Source organism: Ranitomeya variabilis, chromosome 2 (genome assembly GCF_051348905.1).
Source record: "Ranitomeya variabilis isolate aRanVar5 chromosome 2, aRanVar5.hap1, whole genome shotgun sequence".
NCBI lineage: Eukaryota > Metazoa > Chordata > Amphibia > Anura > Dendrobatidae > Ranitomeya > Ranitomeya variabilis.
The window spans coordinates 934,052,383-934,074,042 of NC_135233.1; the positions used below are offsets into that span (position 1 = coordinate 934,052,383).

General features: G+C 41.3%; 1 protein-coding gene across 4 annotated transcripts in view; it reads right to left on the reverse strand.

Annotated features, from left to right (window-relative positions):
• The window catches only part of LEKR1 (leucine, glutamate and lysine rich 1), a 235,398-nt gene that overhangs the window by 113,284 nt on the left and 100,454 nt on the right, over positions 1-21,660 (reverse strand). For all 4 annotated transcript variants that reach the window (XM_077292945.1, XM_077292942.1, XM_077292944.1 and 1 more), the window contains one exon: positions 13,953-14,138. In XM_077292945.1, coding sequence (XP_077149060.1) covers positions 13,953-14,138 — 186 coding nt within the window. The remainder of the gene's footprint in view (positions 1-13,952; positions 14,139-21,660) is intronic.

Here is a 21,660-nt window from a genome sequence, read left to right on the forward strand (position 1 = left end):
ATGCAGTGCAAGTAACATGCAGTGTGAGTAACATGCAGTGTGAGTATCATGCAGTGTGTGTAACATGCAGTGTGAGTATCATGCAGTGTGAGTATCATGCAGTGTGTAACATTAAGTGAGTAACATGCAGTGTGTGTAACATGCAGTGTGTGTAGAATAGAGTGTATGTGTAACATACAGTGTGAGTAACATGCAGTGTAAGTATCATGCAGTGCGAGTAACATGCAGTGTGAGTAACATGCAGTGTGAGTATCATCCAGTGTGTGTACCATGCAGTGTGAGTAACATGCAGTGTGTGTAACATGCTGTGTGAATAACATGCAGTGCAAGTAACATGCAGTGTGTGTAACATACAGTGTGAGTAACATGCAGTGTGTGTAGAATAGAGTGTATGTGTAACATGCAGTGTGAGTAACATGCAGTGTAAGTATCATGCAGTGCGAGTAACATGCAGTGTGAGTAACATACAGTGTGTTTGTGTGTAACATGCAGTGTGTGTGTAGAATAGAGTGTATGTGTAACATACAGTGTGAGTAACATACAGTGTGAGTATCATGCAGTGTGAGTAACATACAGTACAGTGTGAGTAACATGCAGCGCGAATAACGTGAAGTGAGTAACATGCAGTGTGAGTAACATGAAGTGTGTGTAACATGCAGTGTGAGTATCATGCAGTGTGTAACATGCAGTGAGTAACATGAAGTGTGAGTAACATGCAGTGTGTGTGTAACATGCAGTGTGAGTATCATGCAGTGCGAGTAACATGCAGTGTGAGTAACATGCAGTGTGAGTATCATGCCGTGCGAGTAACATGCAGTGTGAGTAACATGCAGTGTGAGTATCATGCAGTGTGTGTAACATTAAGTGAGTAACATGCAGTGTGTGTAGAATAGAGTGTATGTGTAACATACAGTGTGAGTAACATGCAGTGTAAGTATCATGCAGTGCGAGTAACATGCAGTGTGTGTAACATGCAGTGTGAGTAACATGCAGTGTGTGTAACATGCAGTAACATGCTGTGTGAATAACATGCAGTGCAAGTAACATGCAGTGTGTGTAACATAGTGTGAGTAACATGCAGTGTGTGTAACATGCAGTGTGTGTAGAATAGAGTGTATGTGTAACATACAGTGTGAGTAACATGCAGTGTGAGTATCATCCAGTGTGTGTAACATGCAGCGTTAGTAACATGCAGTGTGTGTAACATGCAGTAACATGCTGTGTGAATAACATGCAGTGCAAGTAACATGCAGTGTGTGTAACATACAGTGTGAGTAACATGCAGTGTGTGTAACATTAAGTGAGTAACATGCAGTGTGTGTAACATGCAGTGTGTGTAGAATAGAGTGTATGTGTAACATGCAGTGTATGCCGTGTGTGCATAGACTGGAGGATGTGTAATGTACAGTGTGTGGGTAGAGTCCACATTAAATAATGCCGGCACTGCAGACAAGTGATTGTAGGTGTAAACATGTTGGCAATTACCTAACACACAAGCTCATTCCGGTGACTGTATATTTTATGCGGAAACATAAATCCTCGTTGTCGGCAGCCCAGCGCCCAGTGTCAGCCAGAGATGTGCTGCTGACAATACTGTATTAGGAATCAATGATAATTCTGTTGCACTCACTCTTCGTCTCGCTGTGTAAAGACACCAGTAAACAGGCGGAAAGTGATTTGGATATAGTCTGAAGCTTGTATAAATGCACCCTACATATTTCTGTTGGATGGTGCAATATATTAGAATTTACCACTTTTAATTTTTGTCCAGGGCACCACTTTGTCTAAAACCGGCACAGATTTTATTTAAAGCCATGAAAGATGGTCACTTGTGGAAGTTCAGCCTCTATCAAAGGTAACTTGCAAATGTCATTGTGTACATGTAATGTAGCTTTTGTACAAATTCACGTGGAGTTTTTTCAATCCATATAAGATAACTTGGAAAATAGTCTTCAGTAAAAATGTTTTGTGTTATCCTCCGGTAAGCTGACCCATGTGTCTCTATAGTGACAGAATACACCCAAGTTGGATCTTTTAATCACAATTAGATTCCATTTTGTAGAGCCTGGGTCCGATGTTAGTGATGTACAGCCCCGCAGAATGCAATGGAACTACAAAAGTAACTAAAAAATAAATACAAAATGAAATAAAATAATTGAATCTCTTAATGACAAATAGAACAGAATAGAAGTCTCAAATATCAGGTAGAAAAGGACCATATTTTCTGCTTTGTGCTCTTTTAAATGTGCAGCCATGGAATACATTTCACATTACACAGCTGAGCATTATGGGATACACCAGTGTCCCGACGTATCCACCCTGTAAAATAATAGCACCTATTCTCACCTCCAATGCTGGCACCGTTCCAGTGGTGTTGGCATTCACTGTCCCAGGGATTGCATGACATTGTTATGTCATGCAATCCCTGCGGCCAATCAGCATCTCCCTTCCTTCGAACCAATCGCCTACATCCAGAGGAAGTGAGAGAGCAGTAGCTTTCACTTTCTCCAGATTTATGTCATTTGCCTGAAGGAAGGGAAAGTGAAGCCACAGCTGATTGGCTGCAGGGATTGAGTGACATTGTTATACCTGGCCGGGAGAGCCAGTGCCGACACTGCTGGAACGGCTCCGACACTGCAGGCGAGTATAATGTCAACTGTATATATAAATGTAATTCAAAGTTGATTAAAATAAATCATGAAGTCACATTTACATGTTACAATAAATGCTACAAAACCTTCTGGTTGTCTACTACAAAAGCTCTAAAATGAACTTTGACAAATGGTGACTTCATAAGAGCTCAAAATTGATTTAGCATCCATCAGAATCATCACTATCATCAGGGAGATTGGTAAATGCTGCTCGCCTGACACTTACATTTACAATACATGATCGAATGGCACCATAGGATTACACCGATACTCAAAAGCATTGAATATACCGTATGTTCTGGCATTGAAAATTGGAATGTGGTAAAGCAGCTTCAAAACAAATCTTTCAGGGCTCCAAACTACTGCAAATACACTAGGGTAACATAAATGAGGAAGGGTACACCTATATAAATGGGTGTACAAAAGAGAAACAGAAAGAGATTAAGGACAGGAGGAGAAAGGCATTAGAGGTCAGGAAAATTGAAAAAAAAGAGAAACCTAAATATGCCAGAAACCGAAATACCATTTCCTTCATCAGCAGTTATTAGTACCACAGAGATTTGATCATATTATCCCCTCAAGGCTCTCGCATATTGTTAAAGCTCCGATGATTTTCACGTTGTATTACACAAATATTGAGTTCTCCATCTATAACATGAGCTGAAGTCCTCTCTATGTGAAAAAGCCCCAGCTTTAGTCATCCAGAGCTTCTGGGTAGTGAATATAATGGTGGAATTGTGACCCTTTAGGCTTTGATGACATTCCAGTTGGAGGTCCACCAGCAGCAGTTCCTTCAGAAGTGATGGTGAAAGCAGGGCAGCAAGAAGTGTTTTTCCCACCAACAAAATACCTGAAAACTAGACTGGAACTCTGATGGACCCCAAGCATATAAAACAGATTGGGCATAGTGTCATGGCTTCTGTAAGACTTGAAAATTACTGTCTTACTACAAGCTTTGAGGGAACTGGCTCTCCTTCAGGAGATCACCTCAGTATTGAGTCTTATTAGCAAAGCTCTATGGAAAAAACAAGCAAATTACCTCTTGTTAGAACAAAAAAACCTCTCACTAGTTTCACCTAGTGGAGGTAACTAGTTTGTAATTTAATGTCTGACCTTTATTTATTAGCCAAGCCCGATACCAGTCTAGATCTAATCGGCATGGTTTTCTCATGGATAGGTGCTAATAAAGGCCGCCAATCACATCAGACTAAGAACATTTAAGCTCACTGGTATCACTGTGTATGGGTGACAGTATAATGTTTATGGGATCCTCACGACTCTCTCCCGACAGACGATATTGAGGAAGATAAGGATCTAGCATGTCTGATTTTGGACTGCCAATCCTCTTATTCTCAGATAAGCCACTACCAGTGGAGTGTGGCTGTGGGACTCTCATAGAGAACACAGGAGAGCTTGTGTATGGGGGAGTTGGGAGAAATAGCTGTTCTCTAATGATCAGTAGGACCACCACACGGTCAATAGGTATCTATTGTGTATGAGGGGACCTAAGACTCTGCAAATCACCTTAACCATTTCAAGACTAGGCCACGTACCCCATTCCTGGCCAGACACATTTTAGGGTTTTTCGTACAAGCGGTTTACAGAGCCATACATTTTTTCTTTCTTGGATATTAAAATCATTTTTCAATTTTTTTTTCATGATACTGGAGACCTAATTGCTATTCTATTTTCATTCTCTCTTTTATTTTTTTGTCAATACTGGTGAGAAAATAAAAGGTAGCACGCACCATTCTTTTCCATTTTCTTTTTTCAATGACCACAAAAGGACCACTGAAATACATTTTTTAAATTTGTTCACCTTTCTGTAATGATTATTTTTATATATCGGAGATTTTTTTTTTAGACAGGCTTGGGGTTAGTAATAGCAATTTGGATTGCCAGCGTCTTTTTTAAATAATTTATTTCCTGTTTTTATTTAGGTCTTTATTTTTTATTTATTTCATATATTGTATTGCCCCCAATAAGGTGATAAAAGACCTTTGGGGTGCATTTCAACATTTAAAAACTTTTTTGCTTATCTGATTTCCTGGGTATCTAGGGCCGGTATATTACGGCAATATATAGTTGAAATTCACCTCCTGGCTGCATAGCAGAGCTGACTAGGTCCCCTAGGAGGTAGCAGCTCCTGTGTCCCCCCTACACTCAGTAATCACATGTCCGCTGGAAAAGGGAGGAGGAAGAGCCATTAGCACTATTGATTCTGTATAAGCAGAGCATGTTCAGCGCTCTGTATACAGTGATAAAGAAGGCAGAAATGGTAACGAACCGTCTCTGCTTCTCTATGGGGAGTTTGACTTTGTCTGACAGCCAGATTCCCGCTCCCACAGCTGCACAATGTCATGCAGCTGCTCTATTATTCAGTGATGTTTTATATCAGGAGTGCAGAACTTTTTTTCTGCCAAGGGCCATTTGGATATTTTTACCATCCTTCCGGGACCGTAGAAAATTATCAACTTGAAACTTACCCTGATTTATTTGGTTAAACATTTAATTAACTCACCCCTAGTGTGAATGCTGTAACTGCATCTCTTAAGTGTGGCTGTGATGTTAGGTTCTATGGATGATGTTCCTACTCGTAACTGCTTTTCCAGGTTTGTATCGGTCTGGAATGCAGATGACTCTTTGAGATGATATGCGTTCTCTACAAAACTTAGCAGTAAGTTGTACCAAACACAGATATATATTAAATGCAGGTCTCCAGTAGGAAATTTTTCACTGCTCATGTTATATTTATAGAACTCAAGTAGTGGAAGGTCTGCAGTATACATCACATAGGGGACCCCCGAGACTGCTGTATATACATCACATAGGGGACAATAAGATTGCTATATACACATCACATAGGATACACTGGGCTGCGGCACAGATATCACATAGGAGACACCAGGATAGGTTATAGACATCACAGGAGACATTGGACTGTGGCAGACATAACAAGAAACATGGGGCTGCGGAATAGACATCACAGGAAACAGGGGGCTGCGGCACAAACATCACAGGAGACATGGGGCTGTGGCATAGACATCATAGGAGACATGGTGCTGTGGCATAGACATCACAAGAGACATGGAGCTATGGCATAGACATCATACGAGACATGGGGCTGTGGCATAGACAGCATAGGAGACATGGGGCTGCAATATACACAGCATAGGAGACATGGGGCTGCAGTATATACATCAGGGGAAATATGGGGCTACAGCATATATATCACAACAGACACTTTTAGGTTGCAGTATACAGACAACAGCAGACATGGGGCTATGGCATAGACATCACAGGAGATGCTGCTGCTGCTGTCTTGTAGTGTGGAATGGGAGTGAATAGCATGCTAAGTCGATTACAAAGTATGTCCTGACGCTAACACTGGCCAGCGTGAGAATGTAGTCTTTCATGAGAACGTAATCTTTCACTATTGAATGCGGTGTACGCATTCTCTTCCTATCTTTCTGACCGCTCCTTCAGTGTATCGTTCGTTTGCTCCACTTCATCTCCTCTTCCTCTCACTGTCGGGGTACCTCAGGGCTCAGTCCTTGGTCCACTTCTCTTCTCTCTCTACACGGCCCCAAATGGACAGACTATCAGCAGATTTGGCTTTCAGTACCATCTTTATGCCAATGACACACAACTATACACGTCATCCCTTGACCTTACCCCTGTGGTACTACAGAACGCTACTGACTGTCTGTCCGCAGTCTCCAACATCATGTCCGCTCTCTATCTGAAACTCAACCTCTCCAAAACTAAACTTCTTCTGCTCCCACCGTCTACTAACCTCCCTAAACCTGACATTTCCCTCTCCGTGGGTGGCACCATAATAACAACCCGGCAGCAGGCGCGCTGTCTGGGTGTTACGTTTGACACCAATCTCTCCTTCACTTCCCATATACAATCTCTTGCCCGCTCGTGCCACTTACACCTAAAGAACATCTCTAGAATCCGCCCTTTTCTCACCATGGAAACAACAAAAACCCTCACTGTTGCCCTGATACACTCCCGCCTGGACTACTGTAATGCTCTATTAATTGGCCTCCCCCTCACTCGACTTTCCCCTCTCCAGTCTATCCTTTATGCAGCAGCCAGATTTGTCCATCTAGCTAATCGGTATTTAGATGAAGCTGCTCTTCGCCATTCGTTACACTGGCTGCCCATTCATTATAGGATCCAATTCAAAGTACTTGTTCTCACCCACAAAGCTCTCCACAGTGCGGCACCCCCTTACATCTCCTCCCTTATTTCTGTCTATCGGCCTAGCCGACCGCTGCGCTCTGCAAATTACTTTCGACTAACCTCTGCACTATTCCATACCTCCCACTCCCGTCACCAAGACTTCACCCGCACTGTGCCAATCCTCTGGAATGCTCTACCCCAAGAAATTAGGACCATTCACAATTTGCACAGTTTTAGGCGCACCCTCAAAACATTTGTTCAGAGCGGCCTATCACGTTCCCTAATAAAAGTCATTTTATGTGTAAGGGTGCGTGTGTAGCCCAATTCACTACTTCCATCTATCCCCCATCCCCTGAAGATGGCTGGACCATCATTGTAAATACATCATTGTAAATAAGCTCCTCTACTTTGTATCTCCCCCACCTCATTGTACATTGAAAGCTCTCACGAGTAGGGTCGTCTTATTGTGCTTTAATTATGGTATTGTTAAAGTTGTTACTTATGACTTGCATTTTAAACTGTTAAACTGTAAAGCGCTGCGGAATATGTTGGCGCTATATAAATAAAGATTATTATTATTATTTAGTGAGTAGAAATGAAAGGGCCATCGGGTGTCAAAATGCAGCTGCTGGCCCAAGCACTACGGTTCCCGGAAATCTGACCGCGGAATGGTGAATGGTCATCGGAGGCCATAAATGGCCCATGGGCCTGAAGTTCCCCACCTCTGTTTTTGAACATCATTGCTGAATAGATCAGATGTTTATTGTCTATGACAATAAAGTGGCACACAAATATTTAAAGAGAGTCAGATATGCCCCCCTCCCAAAGCTATATCATGGGTATCTTGTTTAGCCAGCCAAACACTACTCTGAAATGATGAGGGGCAAGTACCCCTAAAATAACTATCTGTAGATGAGTGTCTGACACGTCTTCTATTCCTTAGTCATGTTGCAAGGTTCATTGAAGGATCGGACATTGACTAAGAGTAGCTAATTCTAGTACGTGGCACTAATGAAATCATTTTCCGTCTTTATACAGAGAAAGCTAATTTGCACACCTTACAAAGCGGTAGAAGAAAAGGGAAATAAGTCATTCATGGCCTGTGAAAATCCAGATGACAACCACTTGAGTAATGTGACTCAACCCATTAAAGATGGTGAAAGTTCAGCCTCTGTTAAAGATAATTTGGAAAGGGAACAAGTATTATTTACCCATTGTGATCCATTTTTTCCAATCCTTGTAAAATGAAGAATCTTTGTAAATAGTCTTGCTTAAAAAAGTTTGCTTTGTGTGTGTAGCTTCTATGCCAACTTGCATGTCTACATAGCAAGAGTACAAACAAACCCTCATGTAGTCTGATCATGTAACTCATGTACACTTTCATCTAACCTACATAACAAATGTAAGATATTCAGGAACAGGTGGAAGGGAGAGGCGTGTGACTGAAGGTTCAGACTACACTACAAAAGGCTTGTTTGTAGTCTGTTACCATGGAAATAGAGACATACTGTAGGTTTGCAGAGGAGCTGAAACAGAAGATAAGTGATTTCAAATCAAGGTTATCTGCTTCATTTTTTACTTCACAGGCACTGACACAATATTAAAAAATAGCTGCAAAGATGTTCATAGCTCTTAAAAGAAAGCACGGGAGGACAACTCATGGATTTAGATTTTCCTTTTAAAGTTCTGAGTCTATTTAAGGGAGGATAAATTAAGGGTAACAAATTAAGAAATGCATGTAGAGAAAATAGCAACTGCACAAACATGTCAAGGGTATACATATATTTATAGTTCTGGCAAAAATTAAGAGACCACTGCAAAATTTTCAGTTTGTCTGATTTTTCTCTTTATAGGTTTATTTTGAGCAAAATGTAAATTGTTCTTTTATTCTATAAACTACTGACGACATGTCTCCGAAGTTCCAAGCAGTAAATTTTGTATTTATTTTCAGAAAATGAGAAATGGTCAAAATAACCAAAAAATGCATTGCTTGCAGACCTCAAATAATGCTAAGAAAACAAGTTCATAATCATTTAGAAACAACAATACTAATGTTTTAATTCAGGAAGAGTTCATAAATCAATATTTTGTGGAATAACCATGATTTTAATCACAGCTTTCATGTGTCTTGGCATGCTTTCCACCAGTCTTTCACACTGCTTTTGGGTGACCTTATACCACTCTTGGTACAGAAATTTAAGCAGTTCTTTGTTTGATGGCTTGTGACTATCCATCATCCTCTTGATTACATTCCAGAGGTTTTCAATGGGGTTCAGGTCTGGAGATTGGTCTGGCCATGACAGGGATTTGATGTGGTGGTCCTTCAGCCACACATTGATTGACCTAGCTGTGTGGCATGGCGCATTGTCCTGCTGGAAAAAACAGTCCTCAGAGTTGGGGAAAATTGCCTGAGCAGAAGGAATCAACTGTTTTTCCAGGATAACCTTGTATGCGGCTTGATTAACCTGCCCAATTCCAGCCTTGCTGAAGCATCCCCAGATCATCACCGATCTTCGATCCTCTACCAAATTTCACAGTGGGTGCAAGACACTGTGCCTTGTACGCCTCTCCAGGTCTCTGCCTAATCATTAAAAGACCAGGTGTTGGGCAAAGCTGAAAATTAGACTCATCAGAGAAGATTACCTTACTCCAGTCCTGTATTGTCCAATTTTCATGGTCCTTGGCAAACTTCAGCCTCGCTCTCCTTTGCTTCTCATTGATGAAAGGCTTTTTTCTAGCTTTACATGACTTGAGCCCTGCCCCTAGAAGCCTGTTACGAACTGCTCTTGCCGTGCACTTCATCCCAGCTGCCATTTGCCAGTACTTTTGTAGGTCACTTGATGTCATCCTGCGGTTGCTGAGTGACATTCGAATAAGACGATGGTCATCCCGGTCAGTGGAGAGTTGTTTTCGCCCTGTGGCGGTCTGTAGCTTCGTTGTTCCCAATGTCTGCTGCTTGACCTTGTTGTAATGGACTGCAGTCTTAGAAATTTTAAGGACGGAGGCAACATGACACTCACTGTATCCCTCTGCTTGTAAAGCCAGAATTGAGCCCTTCTTTTCCTCACTCAAGACTTTTCTTTTCAACTCCTTTGGCATGGTTAAAAGTTATTTTTTCATTCCTATTACTTTTGGGATATTACTAGCACTTGTTTCACCATCCAGCTTGTTCTATTGCAAGAGAATTGTAAACACCACAGCAGGATTTTTTATACTTTTCTTCGTTAAATAAGATTTGGTTCAGGAGATCACCTAATCAGAAGCACATTAAGTAGAATGAGGTGTCCTCTGGTTGGAATTCAACTGACACTGGAATGGAATGGCTGTCAGACATGTAGAGAAGCTGATTTTTATAAAACTGTGCAGTGGTCTCTTAATTTTTGCTAGAGCTGTATATATATACACTGTATTTATATGGTATATGTGTGTCTTTCCTCTTTTGACTTTAGGAACATATAACCCTTTAATTGTGAATTGAGGTACAGAAACCACAGCTGCCCAACCACAAAATGAAAGAACTCATGACATCAGCCTGTTTACACTTCCAGAAGACATGTAAGCCGTTCTGAAACACTAAACCACATGGCACATATGGGAGGATGAGAGCCGCAGAACACTGACTGATCTGCAAAGAAATCATTTGAAGAGCTGTGTAATCCCGCAGCTTTTCTATGCAGCAGTCGGGCCCGAGTCCTTCCCATTTATGGAATGTTCAACAATTACAGAATACTTATCTTTACTGCTATCTGATGCAGCAACAAAATACAGATCGCCCTTATTTCCTGATGACCATGGGTGTCAATTATTGTACCAATAAACTAAGGGCATTGATTCTGTGAATGTTACACAGAATATTTCACGGAGTCATCCTTATCTGACAGCAGGATGACATTAACCTAAATGTGGATCCAATCTAAGAAACCCTTTCTTTCCTTCACACGTAAGTAATAGGAGGCAGACTTGCATCTTTTTTTCTGAACCTTACATTATATGGAAAGCACAGACATCACAGTTTTTTGCAGTTTTCACATCAAATATACATTTTCTCATGTACTTAGAAATGTATTCTTAAAGAGCAAGCACCATTATAATTTCTATCTCAATTCAAGATTAAAACTGTGAGATCTGAATTCAGTGAAGACATATTTTGCTATAACTGTGATAGGAAGGACAGTTGGTGCTTGTGAGATTCTATGGAGAGGGGAGGGAGGAGGCGGGAGAAGCTAGAGGCAGACACAGACATTCTGCTGCAAGTTCTCCTGAGATCTATAGTAAAACAAAATGTTATTGTGTAACTGTCACTTCAGGAGAACTTGCAGCAGAATGTCTGTGTCTGGCTCTGGCTCCGCTGTCTTTTTCCTCACTCTGTGGAATCTTATGAGCACCAACTGTCATTTCCTATCTCAATACTTGGAGAATTTTTCCTCTGTGACTACGGATTTTATGGATTTTATCCATAAATTGAGAGTGAAAGATCAGTCCAGGAGATGAAAGAAGATTTCTCAGATAAGATATATTACAAAGTTGCTTATTTTCATTTGTATTGTTTATGAAGTATGATCTATGAAGTGAAAATTAAATTGACGGTTAGTTTTTAAGGCCTCCATACACATTGGACTAAAGTTAACTGAACATGGAAATATTGGCAGGATCGGGATTTTTATTTACTAAACGGCACATAGTAAAAAAAAATAAAAATCCAGTAAATCATTTATATGTTGAGGTAAGCATTTACTTGGGTTTTACATTTTCAGCAAACTAAAGATGTTTACATCATGTTCCTGGAAGCACATTGTGACAAAGTCACTGACAAAAGTGCTGGAGGGGAGATATGTTGCACTGAGGCTATTGGCTTCAGGGATTTGAAACCCAGAAGTTTTGCTCCAGCACACTAAGTGTTGGGAGGGGTTAAGCAGCCATGTTAAAAGGGCTGGGTTTTTTGAGAACAACCGTAGAGTGGGTGGAAGGTTGTTCTCCATATCTACACCCCAGGGGATTATTTAGAACATAAATAGTCAGCCTTCTGAGTTTGGTAGGCCTGGAGAGTGGAACTCCAGTGCTATCTGTCCTGAGCAGGAAAGCTGAACCATTGTATGTTCCTTTTTCCTGAACGGGCGGATCCCCGCAAAACCACTGACTGTGCTGTATCATGTTCATGTTTTATGTGTTGGTTTTTCCTTAGGCTACAAAAGGACATGTTTATTTTTGCTGACTCTGCACTGGTTTATGCAGCACTCCTAATAAACCAGTGAGAGACTTAAAAGAGACAGTGTTCCTTTGTCTACCTCTGTGTGCAGCTGAGTGAGCCGATCTACCACAACATCTTCAAATGCTAACTTTTTGTTTGTTCTAAACATCCACTGATGCAGACACTTCTCTGCCTTAGACCACCAGGGTTACAAACAATAATCATTTATTTGGCCAAGGCCAGAAGAAATACTGACACTAGCCCCTTCATTGCCCTAAACCACCACGGATGTTGGCAGTAACCTCTTCTCAGCTACAGACCACCAGGGTTACTTATATTAAACATGTCACTGCCTCTATCACCAGAGTTGCACAAATAATACACTATTTCTTCTATAGACCCTATACACCCCAAAACTATGCTGGTTGTATTAGCTAATTATGTCATGCTATCACCAAAATTTCTTTGCCGTTTTGGATTAACCAATATAGAAGAAGAGGAAGAGAACCCTTTCTAACATACCTGCTCACTAGCTACAAAGTCTGAAGGTTCGTTTACACTACATGATGCAAAGTGTTAAATGACCGCCGATCGGCATCAAGCTTTCTGGTCGGCGGTCATTTAATAGGCGGTTTATAGAGGCCTACCTGGCTTCAGATGTGCACTGAACGATCTGTAATAAATGGTTTAGAGCTCTTAGTCTGCCATTGTTCTTACAGGCACATTTCCCGTGTACACAAGAGGATGCGCTGCTGAGAACATTCATCTTCTGTGCGGCACAAAAGATCATTTTACCTGACGAATGAGCATGAATATTGGGAAATGAGTGTTCCTAGGAAAGTTCATTCACAATAATTTTTCACTGTAAATGATCCTTTAAAGTCTGATGTCATGATTCCCCGGTAATGTCAGTAAAAGCGACAGGTCACTGCATGCTTGTGATTTTTTTTATATGCGGTCAGATGCTTACTAGTTTCCTCCGAATTCTCTCAATAAAACTGAATTGAGAGAAGTCGAACACGTCTACAAGGCATGTGACCATATATATTCAAATTGCATACATGTGATCATGTGACCACTTGCACATATCGGCGAATTGCAGCAACATGTACATGACATGCTGTCACGTTTCAGAAGTCTACAGCCATATAGAGTCACTGCAGACTTTGATCTCACCTGAACCACCCCTTTAAGCCTTTTTGAGCAATCCAGTAATAAGACGTTGTCTTGTGTTCCACTGTTGGGAGTAGCGGTACACATGATCTGATGCTTCAGTGATCATCTATGCAACAACTGGAGATAGTTGAGCAGTGTACTCGCTTATCTCTGGCAGTCCCATACTCAATGAACGGAGTGGCGTTTCAGCTTGTACACCAATGTCTATGCAACTTCTGGAGATAGTTGAGAGGTATACTCGGTTATCTCTCGCAGTCCCATACTCAATGAACAGAGTGGCGTTTCAGCTTGTACACCGCTCTTTCTATTCACTGCTCTGCTCTATACATGTCTGGCAATGACTGGAAAACTTCGTATTAATGGACTACCCCAATACATCATGACTCAAGCTCTCTGAGGTTATGTTGAGAGACTACTTTTATATTTGTAGTCAGTAGTACGAGACAGAATAGCAAAGATGGTCATGAATAATTGGATTCTATGGACTAAAGTCTAAAGTTTGCCATACTAAATAAATGTTGATATAATGCAGTAGGATCCGAGAGTGTAATATAACATGAGGTCTGTGAGACTGTCTACTATGGGTTATCTCAGCTTCTGGGTCTTCAGCCTAATTACCGCACATATATAGTACCGCGCCGGTTCCCGCTAGGCGCACATTATCTGATGCACTTACAGATTGCAGCGGAAGCAGAATATAGAAACAGACACAGCAGGACAACTGTAATTTCAGAGCATCATGTTACCTAAGATTTGCTTTTCCAACTCACGACATTTGTTTTTCAATTCAGTTTCCTTTTCTCGTGAGTTTTGCAGCTGCTTCGATGTTAACGTGACAGATTCAGCAATTGGCTGCAGATTTTTTACTTGATTTCGGAGGGAAAGACTTTCTATCTGGAATTCTTCCAGACGTGCGTGAAGACTAATCATTTCTGTGGAGGTAACATACAATAAAAAAAGAACATTACAGAGCAGCAGAAGAGTAGATTTACTTTTAATGAATACATTGCTGGCAATTCTGGGTTATAGAGAAAATAAAGTGATAAAAATGTCAGTGCCTATACTTTTACAAGTATGTCATCTTTTTTTTTTTTACCATTACTGAAATGCTGTAAAGAAACTTTGCAAAATTCTCATGCACCACACAAAAATAGTAAGTGAACAAATCAGCTCTTTAAATACAAGAGAGATAGCGGCATTCCTCCACTAATAAGAAGCTTAGAGGCAACGCAAAAATGTCATTTTTTGTAAAATGTCCTTGGCAAACAGAGAGAGTTCTGATTATTCGGGACCTCTCAGTATGGCTGCGGGGCGCGGTATATCCCATTTAATAAGGACAGCTGGAGAAAAACATTGCATGGCAACAGTGTATGGGATTATCTAAAGGTTACGCCACAGTCTTGCGCTGGGCCATAAGAAAAATACATATTCAAAGCTGCCCTTTGGTTACGCAATACTTGAATGAAGTCCTTTTGCATTTTTAAAGGGCTGTGTGGATATTGGTCAGTGGTATGTCGTGAATACAGAATCAGGGTTTTGTACATTCATGAAGTGCAAATGACTTTGAATAGATTTTCAATAGGCCTAGACGTATAAAGGAAGAAATGGAGAACCTGGGGAGAATACAAACCGAGAAAGAGGAACACAGCGACTACAGTCATTACAGAATGATTTATTAATACAATCATATAGCAGCCTGGTTATTTATTTCCATATCACAATTTCAGGAACTCGGCTGAGACGTAAGATAGCTACACGCTAGCCGCACGACCCCAGCCACGTGTTATAACTGATACACATGATGACTTTTCTCACCCTGAAAAGAAAATAAGAAAATCTCATGACAATCGCAAAGTGGCTTTTTTAGATGATGAGATTTTCGTATTAGGTGTATGGTCCAAAATACAAAGTAATTTTCATCCTAAATGCCTATCTGTTTAATGCCATAATCTAAGATTATGGCACTGACAGTGCACTCTGCTCTGTTGCCGTCTCATTAGTGCTGATGTGAGCTGGCGACACATTGGCATTGCCTTACTCACGGGGGGATGTCATGCCTGGGAGTAAGGCCGGCGTCACACTCAGCGTATGTAAATACGGTCCGTTTTTTACGGCCGTAATACGCAGAAAAGTCCCCAAAATGGTGATCCGTATGTCATTCGTAGGCAGGGTGTGTCAGCGTATTTTGCGCATGGCATCCTCCGTATGTAATCCGTATGGCATCCGTACTGCGATATTTTCTCGCAGGCTTGCAAAACCGACATCTAATGGATTTATGTGCTCAAATGTTCGTTAAAACATATATACAATATATATATATATATATATATATATATATATATATATATATATATATATATATATATATATATATATATACACATATATATATATGTCATTGAGACACATATATATATATATTCTGTACTTATATTTAATTCAGCGCGAGATATGTGAAAAGCCGGTAATTCAATTGCCGGCTTTTCATTTCTCCTTCCCAAACCCGACATGATATGAGACATGGTTTACATACAGTAAACCATCTCATATCCCTTTTTTTTTGCATATTCCACACTACTAATGTTAGTAGTGTGTATGTGGAAAATTTGGGCACTGTAGCTTGTAAAATAAAGGGTTAAATCGCGGAAAAAAATGGCGTGGACTCCAGCGCAATTTTCTCTGCCAGAGTGGTAAAGCCAGTGACTGATGGCAGATATTAATAGCCTAGAGAGGGTCCATGGTTATTGGCCCCCCCTGGCTACAAACATCTGCCCCCAGGAACCCCAGAAAAGGCACATCTGGAAGATGCGCCTATTCTGGCACTTGGCCACTCTCTTCCCACTCCCGTGTAGCGGTGGGATATGAGGTAATGAAGGGTTAGTCACCTTGCTATTGTAAGGTGACATTAAGCCAGATTAATAATGGAGAGGCGTCAATTATGACACCTATCCATTATTAATCCAATAGTAAAAAATGGTTAATAAAACACACACACATTATTACAAAGTCCTTTAATGAAATAAAGACACAGGGTGTTGTAATATTTTATTAGACTCTTAATCCACCTGAAGACCATCGTCCTGCAACAAAGTTAAAAAAACAAACAACAATATTCCATACCCCATCTATACCTGTAACCTGTGACCCGGACTGCACCTGAAATTCACCAGTAAAAGATAAAGGAGACTGAAAACCCTGGGTCCTCCAATTATTTCCTGCACCCTCAGTCCTGCACCCCACCAGCTATCATCCCTTACCAACTGCACCGGTAGCCCTGGGGACTAAGCTCTAACTGTGGGGAGCTATATCAACTCTGCTGCAACACCATCAGTCCCAGTGGTCCCCTTTAAGCAGCATCAGCCATCCCTCGTTGAGTACCACAGGTGGCGTCACGAACATTTCTCCATAAACTTTATTTCCCACTACACTTCGTTTCCTTTAATTGGACGCCCAGGGCCATGGACTGGGTCACCGCTTCCGTGACCACACCTTTAAGTACCGCCGGACTCGGCCTTAGTATCCCACGGTCCTTGGGGGCACTCCATGTGTAATAATAGATACAAAAATAATATCAAGGTAAGAATATAAAAGACTGTCACCTGGTGTCACGCTGGTCGGTGCGGACCCACTACGCAACGCACCGAGGAATGCCTGGAGGAGCATAACCAAGAGATCATTTGGTTCTTCACTAGACCCTCTAATAGCGTGTCTAGACTTAAGCTGCAGGTTGTCGCCATGTACTACTCCAGGACAGACCTTGGAACTGGGGCAGCTGACCCCAGGGAATAGGTAGACAGGAGCGCACTCGATGTCCAATGCAGGACCGGATGCTGACGCTAGTTCAGACAGAGCAGATTTTAATTCACAGACAGGATGGACACTGGTGTTGGTTCTGACAGTGTGGATATTGGTACTGGTATTTGACAGAAAGGTAGCAGGTACAGGTGCAGGTACTGGTTCAGACTAGGCAGGTTCAGGTAGACAGAACAGGTTCAGGTTCTGAGAACAGAAAACATACAGGAACAGGGACCTGACAATGGACTTAGCAGTTTGAAGACTAACTAAATACTAATGTTGCTCAGGCACCTTCCAACAGGTGAAGGTGCCTTAAGAACTAAGCGCCTCCCAGCTATTGGCTGAGGACACATCAGGTGCGTGCTGTGAGGCACTGAAGGGGATCATATACGAGGGCTGGTATGTGTTCCTCAGGATGTGTATAGAGACATATTAAACCCGCTGGAGCGCATTGTGATTACAGCAAAACATGTGATTACAATGCAAAGTAAAAGTGAGGATGGATTTGGTCAAAGTAGTTGACCAAGTCAGATTTTAGGAAAACCTGACATGGGCATTTATTTTTGGAGGGCTTTGCAGGTTTGGTAGTGGGGCGAATCCCTCCCTCCTCTCAGTTTTGAATTGGGTGTGTCAGATTTGTTTTTGCAAGCTGCAGAGCAGTAGGTTCTGTGCAACCCAGGCCTGTGTAAAGCTAACACAGAGCCAGGGACCAACAGGCGGCTGACGCACCCAAGAGATATGGCGGTACAATTGCCCACGGCAACAGGGTTGGTCATGGACTGTTTGGAGAACCTGGCTGCAAATGGGAGGATATTATTTCCCTGTTTATAGGAGTTTTCTGAAATAAAGACATTTTATGTTAAACTTTCTGTGGTCCCTGCCTATCTGTCGCACTGTGTGAACACCGCTGCACTCCTGCGCACACTATCTCTTTAAGAGTCAGGGAACACGCGAGCAGCCTGAGTGCACTGCCAGGCGACTTGCGCGGCATGGACAGGCCCTGTGACACAGAGGACATGGCAGGGCGGCCGCAGGGGTGAGATTGTCAGCGTTTTTCCTGGGGGGAGTGCGAGCAGCGTGCAGGGACGCCATCGTTACACCTACAATTGTAGATTTTTCTTAATAAATACATTTTAATTTTTGGTGAGTTTTTTTACTTTCCATTTGATCCATATAGCAGCGCCTGCCACCTGGTTTTGTTTGCTATGCAAAGCTGCTTTTGTCACCACTCAATCCTGTAGGACTGCAATGGTCACGTAAGTCGTGCCAAAATTACAGGCTAGGGCAGGATGACTGAAGTTGTAAAACAAGTGTAACGTATTGACTGACACTAAATGGGTGATGCACAACATGAACTACCTTAAGGTGACTTAGAGAAGCAAATGGTGACTAAAGTAATACCAGAGGACAGCTTCTGACATTATCTTAAAGGGAATCTGTCAGCAGGTTTTGCTACTGTCCATCTGGCACAGAGACCCCAGTTCTCTGAATGCTGAGCTCTGTATAATCCCTCCCACACCACTAACTGACAGCTTTTGTTGTACACTGTGCATAGGCAGAAAGCTGCCAATCAGAGCAGGGTTATACAGAGTTCAGAAATATGGATGACTACATTGTAGTAGGTTTACTAGTCTTCTAATAATAATCGCTTGCTGATAAAAGTAACTTTTTCAAAACTACACTAAGCAGCTCAGTAAGTGACACATCACTGGAATCAGGGTCTTTGCCCCTATATCATGCTGCTTTGAGATTAGGTGGCAAAACCTGGAGTAAGATTCGCTTCAACTACTGAGTGTGGCACGAGCAGGGAAAATTTGTGCAACCCGTTTCTATAAACGTTAATGAAACTGTATAATTTGAGCCCTTGTGTCTAAGCCGTAGCACAGCTAAAGGGTCATTAAGAGAATACATTTCAATTAAGAAAAAAAGAGCATAGTGATTGTCCCAAAAACAGTATAGAAAGTGAGGTGGTTTAGCTCTGAAAAATTACTTGGTAATTTAAGATTTAATAAAGGAGTGTGTGTGATTATTTCAGATAAAGTACTTTATTCTGGCTGTGTCTTTATTTACCATGTAACTTTGGGGTTAGTAATGGATAGGTGTCTTATAGATGCCTCTCCATTACTAACCTGTGGGCTTGATGTCACCTGACAATTCAAAGGTGACATTAACCTCACAAATATGAACCCCACTTGCCACGGCTACAGGGCAAGTCAGAAGAGCAAGGCTAAGTGCCAGAATTGGTGCATCTGTAAGATGTCCCATTTCTGAGAAAGCTGAGAGCTGATGTTTTTAGCCTGGGGGGTGCCAATATCCATGGCCCCTTCCCAGGCTATTAATATCAGCCCGCAGCTGTCTGTCTAGCCTTTGCTGGTTCGATTTTTATTGGTTGACCCCATGTCAATGTTTTTCTGTGGTTCCCCTGTAAACTAGCCAGTAAAGGCTAAGCAAAAAGCTGTGAGCTGATATTAATAGCCTGGGAACCTTTATGACTATTGGCTCCTTCCCAGAATATTAATATCTGCCCTCTGCTGGTTATTAAAATTATGCGGGAGCCCACCCAATTTTTTTTTTTTTTTTTGAAAGATAAACAGATATTGCATTTCATGCAGATTTCTGACAATTACTTTTTTGTTACAGCATATGTAGGTTAATTATGTTAATGCTCCTACATGGGCTGGTGTGTGTGTGTGTATTTAATATTAATGAGGGTATCTGGCTGAAGTTTTTTCATGCTACGTTTTTCCTGCAGAAATGTCTGCAACAAATACTTAAATTATGCAAGTTTTCATAAATATGCCACTGGGTGTTTGGAAAAAGGATGATATGGACTGGCAAAACCACCTTATGTCCAGATCTCAAAAGTGGCATTTGACAGTGTTTTGTTGACTGATCTTTCCACTTTTCTTTTCTCCACTGAAGACCGTAAGACTTGGAAAACTACACAATTCATGTAATACTGCCATTTTCAGGCAAATGTATGAAAGGGAGGGAATCTGTGTAGAGGGGGGAGGGATATTCGAACCGATCTAGATCTCATGTGGGGTTGATTGGGCAATTGTATCAGTCTTCGAAGACACACACAGGAGACAGGGGCCATTTTTATTTTTCCTTCCCCCTGCAAGTCTCTGCCTTGGTAATTCACATCTGCATATGATCGCGTACATGAGGTATGCGCTTGTAATGAACGTATAAATTATATTTATATCCTATGTATGGGCTAAATTCACAGAGCGTGATTCTCTGCCAGAAGCGAACGCCAATCAACCATAAACTAAATTGATCAGCCCTCATTTAACTACGTGTACATTGAGCAATCATGGGCATTGTATGTGACGGAATGATCGTTAGTGGTATTGTCTGCTCATACACACGGCAGCGTTGAAGAACATGATGAGATGCCAACAGACAATCATAATAACATCCACATAAGATGCCATCAAACAAGTGTTTGTTTATTTGCCATTTGATCGGCAGACATGTTTACATAGACCATTGGATGGGAAGAAATGTTTGCATGAACAATCATCTATTCGATCAATGTCCCATGTAAATGGGTCCTATTCGAAAGTAACGATAAAATATCTACAGATTTCCTACCCCCACGAGATACAATCCCACAGCCATTCTTATCAGAATACGAAGTCCCAGCAGGTTTGTTTGGTAAAGGCACAGGAAGGTACTAACCTTATAAAAGATAAAAAACAGACTAAACTAATCAGCAATACAGTAAATCAAAGGTACATATTTGTTCAGGAGTATGGGAAATACATGGCGCTTAGATCTGATTTCCTAATCTCTACCTTTCAAGTTAATGATTTTGACCTTTTAGTAAATGGAAGAATTTGTGTAATGTAATGAGAGAACATGTCGCCTTGTTAAGAAAATAAAATAAAAATTAGCCTTTACTTCAACGCCGGATACAAAATATTGGGCGCTCATTATTTTCTACAGCTCAGCTATGGCTTTATTTATACAGGAGGCAGAGATGTCAGTTAAGGTGGCGGCACTTGTGATTCAGCTTCAGAATACAACACTTGCATTGCTCGTGTCGGGAACGACTGACCCAATTGTCTAAAGCATAATACAAAATTGGAATGGTTCTAATTCCTAACAAGGGTAAATGCTGCAGACAATGGATTAGATTGCCTTTGGTATGAGACTATAGTTTCTCTGTTTTTATCCATAATGGGCCTTAACGTTCCTTTTCTTACAAGAGTCATCAGATTCTCATTTTCGGGAGTTCAGCCATAATGGGAACCTGTCAATAGGTCAGGTCCTTTAGAGGTTCTAAAAATGTAAAACTAGAGCACTGTGTAAAAGCTCCTCAAACTGCTGATTGGAAAAGTATATGTCATATATGCTTTTTTCATCTAAGGACCATTTCAGCCATTCAATAGAGCAATGAGAGGTGAAGTCCAGCCTTAGTGCATGAGATATGGTGCTCAGAGAGTAGATAGGCTCAGGACATTTATGGCATGTCGACTTAATATGTTATAAAGAACTAAAGCAATGGTACCGGCCCCCTTTGTAACACAAGACTTTTACATTTATTGTGAGTTCACTTCTATTCCTTTGAAATTTCATTCAAAAATGAACAGTAAAGGAAGCAGATCTCTTTCTCTGCAGGAGCGGGTGATAGATATAATTGGTTAAAAG